The 4,696-nt window shown below is 40.0% G+C and overlaps 1 protein-coding gene across 1 annotated transcript; it reads left to right on the forward strand.

The window, feature by feature from the left end:
- The first annotated feature begins 1,093 nt into the window (after nucleotides 1-1,093).
- Nucleotides 1,094-1,659, forward strand: LOC141769633 (P2Y purinoceptor 12-like). Its single transcript, XM_074638878.1, has 2 exons — nucleotides 1,094-1,284; nucleotides 1,352-1,659. The coding sequence occupies exons 1-2, from the start codon at nucleotides 1,096-1,098 to the stop codon at nucleotides 1,613-1,615; spliced, it is 453 nt and encodes a 150-aa protein (XP_074494979.1). The 5' UTR covers nucleotides 1,094-1,095; the 3' UTR covers nucleotides 1,616-1,659.
- The last annotated feature ends 3,037 nt before the right edge of the window (nucleotides 1,660-4,696 follow it).

The raw sequence follows: 4,696 nt of genomic DNA on the forward strand, positions 1-4,696 counted from the left end.
GTATTCTTACCTTCGCGTGGTTAAAGTATCAGCAGTAAAAGTACACAAGTATTATCAGCTTCATGTAGTTAATAATTACTTCAGTAAAAGTACTAATACCACACTGTGAAAATACTCCACTACAGGTAATAGTCCTGAATTCAAAACACTACTGAAATGAAGTAGAAGTACAAAGTAGCAGAAAATAGAAATACTCAAGTAAAGTACCTCAAATGTGTACTTTAGTACGTTCCTTCAGTAAATGCACTGTGAAAACACAACCGAGGCTATTAAATAAGCGTTATCAGTCACATCTATGGGGCTTATAGTTACTGATAACGCCTATTTAATAGCCTGACAACACTCTAATCGGCTGAGAGGTCGCTGTCGTCTTCTTTTATACCTTCTTTCGGTGATCTACCATGTGACTAGATGATTAAACCTACTAGTAGGCGTAGTAGGCCCCTACTGACCCACGTCTATGGTGCTTATACTGATAACGATGATAACTGATAACAATCTGGAAAACGTGACTGAGGCAGACTTTGTGACAGTCTGTTCCTTACTGTTTTATCTGCTCAGTGTTGCAGATTTTTTTAAACATTTGTATTGTTCGTACACAAAAAACACAAACTTTCTACACTAAACTTTGTGTTTTGTTTTATTTTGTTGATTTCTTTTTTTTTTAAAGTTTAGACTTTTAATTGTTTTTATTTTCAGTCATTTCCTTTATTATTATTTTTTTTTAGATTTCTTCTTTTTATTATTTGTAATAATAAGAAATGTTTTTATTTATGTGTTTATTTCTTTGTAGCTCCATCACATTCTTATATCTGATTGTTATTTTTCTAAATAAACGACTGTGCAGATGTGGGTGGTTTTAGATTGAGAGCAGCTCTAGTTAGCAGCCTTCAGACCAGCTTTGGACCAGCTTGTGAATCTTGGTCGTGGTTAATCACGTGACTCTGGCGACCACATATGTCAGATTTAGATGTCCTGGCTACCTGAGGTGTGTTTTAGAATACGTGTTTTTGAGGTTTGTTCGGCTGCTGCTGCTGCTGTGGTGATCTGTTACTTCCCTCTCAGCACAAGCCAGTTCCTGAATGCAGATAAATGATGTTTGAACCATTATCTAACACATCATTCTTCTGGGTTCAGCTCTCTTCCAGAAACATGAGTGAACTCCCGTTCTCCAACCGGTCCTCAGTGCTCAACCTGACGAACGGCAGCAGTACGAGTCACTGCGATCACGTCGACAAGTCGGCCCACGTTTGCTTCCTGCTGGTCTACACTCTGATGTTTCTGGTGAGTCTCGTTCTCTAAAGAATGATTTTATTTGCACAGATCCTAAACGTTCCCGTCTCCTCTCCAGGTGGGTTTGCTCCTGAACGGCTTCACCCTGAAGGTTTACTTCTGTGGAGCTCAGCAGCCGGCGTCCAGCAGCGTGACCGTCTACATGAAGAACCTGGCGGCCGCCGACTTCCTGATCAGCCTCTGTCTACCGCTCCGAATCGCCAACTACGCCAGCAGCTCCGTCGCCGTCCGCCGCCTCTACTGCAACTTTGGCGCCTCCGCCTTCTATCTGAACATGTACGCAAGCATCCTGTTCATGGGTTTCATCGCCGCTAACAGGTAGGACTGGGCTGGACGGCAGCGTGGCGTTGAGGGGAAGGTAGAGCAGCTGGTTATCGGCTGGTTTCAGGTTCGGAGACGTTCGTTGTGATGTTGTCGCAGTTTCAGCGATCCTGCAACGAGCCCCAAAAAATGTTAAAAGGAAAAGCTCAACTCTTTCTTGGGTAAAAATATATATAATAACCATCATTTATAAATGGTAAATTAATAGCTAATTAAACATATTACACGGCTTTGTTGAATACTCAATTCTGATTGGTCAATCATGGCTTGGTCTGTTATTTCTTTATAGCAGACCGTTGCTACGTATAACAGGCCGTTGCTACATATAACAGACCATTGCTATGTATAACAGACCTATGTATAACAGACCATTGCTACGTATAACAGACCATTGCTATGTATAACAGACCTATGTATAACAGACCTATGTATAACAGACCGTTGCTACGTATAACAGACCATTGCTATGTATAACAGACCTATGTATAACAGACCGTTGCTAAGTGTAACAGACCGTTGCTATGTATAATAGACTGTTACTACGTATAACAGACCGTTGCTACGTATAACAGACCGTTGCTACGTATAACAGACCGTTGCTCCGTTGCTATGTATAACAGACCGTTGCTGTGTATAACAGACCGCTGCTATGTATAACAGACCGTTGCTATGTATAACAGACCGTTGCTATGTATAACAGACTGTTGTAACGTATAACAGACCGTTGTTACGTATAACAGACCGTTGCTACGTATAACAGACCGTTGCTACGTATAGCAGACCGTTGCTACGTATAACAGACCATTGCTCCGTTGCTATGTATAACAGACCGTTGCTATGTACAGCTAGCGGGTCATTGTTGTGAAATAAACAGCGTCGCCCTGTCTGGGTTTATTTCCCAATAACGACCGGCTCGCTGTACATTATCCTTTACTTAGTTAATAGTTATTTCACTGTTAACAAACAATGAAATGATAATTAATAATGTTTAACTCATTATTAGTAACGCTATAAATGTTCATTAATAATCAATTTACCATTTATAAATGAAGGTTATTATAAAGTGTAACCCTTTCTTGCTGAGAGTATAACTGTCAGATTAATATCACAATCTGTACACTAAATATGAAGCTACAGCCAGCAGCTGGTTAGCTTAGCTTAGCATAAAGACTAGAAAGAGCACCTTTAAAGCTCACTGATAGCAGTGTGTCAGAGAGTACATTGTGTCCTCATCTCTTTTGGTGGTTGTATGACGTCACTCTACAGTCAAAACCAAGTGTTGCAATAATTTCAAAGAAAACTAAGTGTGGTTTTGTGTCTTTGCATCATCAGTCTGGTTTTATTGAGGTCGGTGTACCACGCAGTCTTTACTGGAAGGACTGCTGCAGTTTTCAGTCAGCGCTGCTGCCCAGCGGCTGGCTGGTTGGTTATCAAGAAGAAAATCAGCTTTTTTCTTTGCACATTGAGGATTTTTTTGCTTCCTCATTTTAACATTGAGAACTGAATTAACATTTCAGACAATAAAGCAGTGTAATCTGAAAACACTCACAACCTGCAGCAACTACAGAGTTAAAGCTTTGAGTTGACAAGTTTAATAGCTCAGACTTTCCGTTCTGTTATGAAGATGTGAAACAAGATAAGAACTCTGACTATAAATATGTTACCACAGAAGCTACACTGGGCTGGTTTTCGTGTCGTTAGGGGGATGTGAGATTTATGCTTAAAAAGCATCAGGATGTGGTTCTGTAACACTGATAAAGCTGCCAGACAGTCAGTAGCTGTCAGAGTTTCTCAGAGAAGATAAACAATAATTAATGTTTGAGTTCAGAGGAACATGAGGACAGCTTATTTATTTTTTACCCTTAATTTAACCAGGCAAGACAATTAACGACCAATTCTTATTTACAAAGTCTCTCGAGGGAGAAGGGTAGGGGGTAAAAAGAAATATTAAAAATTAAAAAGACAGCACTGGCATTCATTACAAACATTACATAAAGGAAATGCAGACAGGCACACATATCTAAAATTAAATTTCGACTAGTCAAAATGACGTTGTAGATATCTCTACCTGGAGTTACAGATAGTCAGAATCAGTGGCGGCCGGCCAATAGAGGGCCACGGGGCCTGGCCCCACCCACCTTGAGCCACCAAAAAAAAAAAAAAAAATTATAAAATTATTAATTATAAAAATTCTAAAAATTCTAAAAATTGTCAATATGTGTGTTTTTGACCTATGGAATATACCCATAATATTTGTAAAATAGGATAACTGCGCCAAATATCTGCTTTCCTCCTTGAACTCTCTGCTAGTGCACCTCTCAGCTGCTCTGCTGCACGTGCACTTTCTGGGGCCAAATGGATTTGGCCCAAGAAAGGCGGGTCTAATAAGCAGTACAGCCAATCACTGATTAAAGATATATGATTACAAGCATGAATGACATACAATTCATCCAATCAGCGCCGTAAAAAAGACTTCCGGGAGGGCCAAACTGATTTGGCCCATGGTGTGCGCGCGCACGTTCACGTGTGTCTCTCTCTGTTCTCGTCAGGGCTCATGTCAGTTCTCGCGGGATCAAGACCTTCCTGAGAAACACCATGACACAGGATCGCCTTAATGCTCTGGCTATGCTCTCCATGGAGAAGAAACTTGTCAGGAACATGCCTGACTTCAATAAGAAGGTCATTGAGAGGTTTGCCACTCAGAAGGACAGAAGAGCAAAGTTCCTTTATAAATGATCTGTCGTATGTTATATTAACATACTGAATTGTATGAATAAGATGTCCTTATGTCAGTGTTGGAATAAATGATAAAAATGTAACTGCAAAGTAGTAATGCGTTTTTGATACCTTTTTTTGCATTGAATCGTACTAGGATGTTTGTTGAAATTGATTGGCCCTACCCAAAAAAAAATCCAGCAGCCGCCACTGCATGTGCATAATGTCATCAACATTATTGAATGTACAGTATGTATACAACATGTGAATGCATGGACACATTTTACTTCCTGTTAACACCACAAGATGGAGACAAAGTCCACGTTTTGTTGCTCATTTTGAACACTGAACATTTTATTTCTGTTAC

The sequence above is a fragment of the Sebastes fasciatus genome, chromosome 6 (genome assembly GCF_043250625.1).
Source record: "Sebastes fasciatus isolate fSebFas1 chromosome 6, fSebFas1.pri, whole genome shotgun sequence".
Lineage (NCBI taxonomy): Eukaryota > Metazoa > Chordata > Actinopteri > Perciformes > Sebastidae > Sebastes > Sebastes fasciatus.

Coding starts and splice junctions, on each gene's coding strand:
- LOC141769633 (XM_074638878.1), top strand. CDS start 1,096: ATGTTTGAACCATTATCTAACACATCATTCTTCTGGGTTCAGCTCTCT. Junction 1,285..1,351: donor TCTACACTCTGATGTTTCTG/GTGAGTCTCGTT, acceptor TCTCCTCTCCAG/GTGGGTTTGCTCCTGAACGG.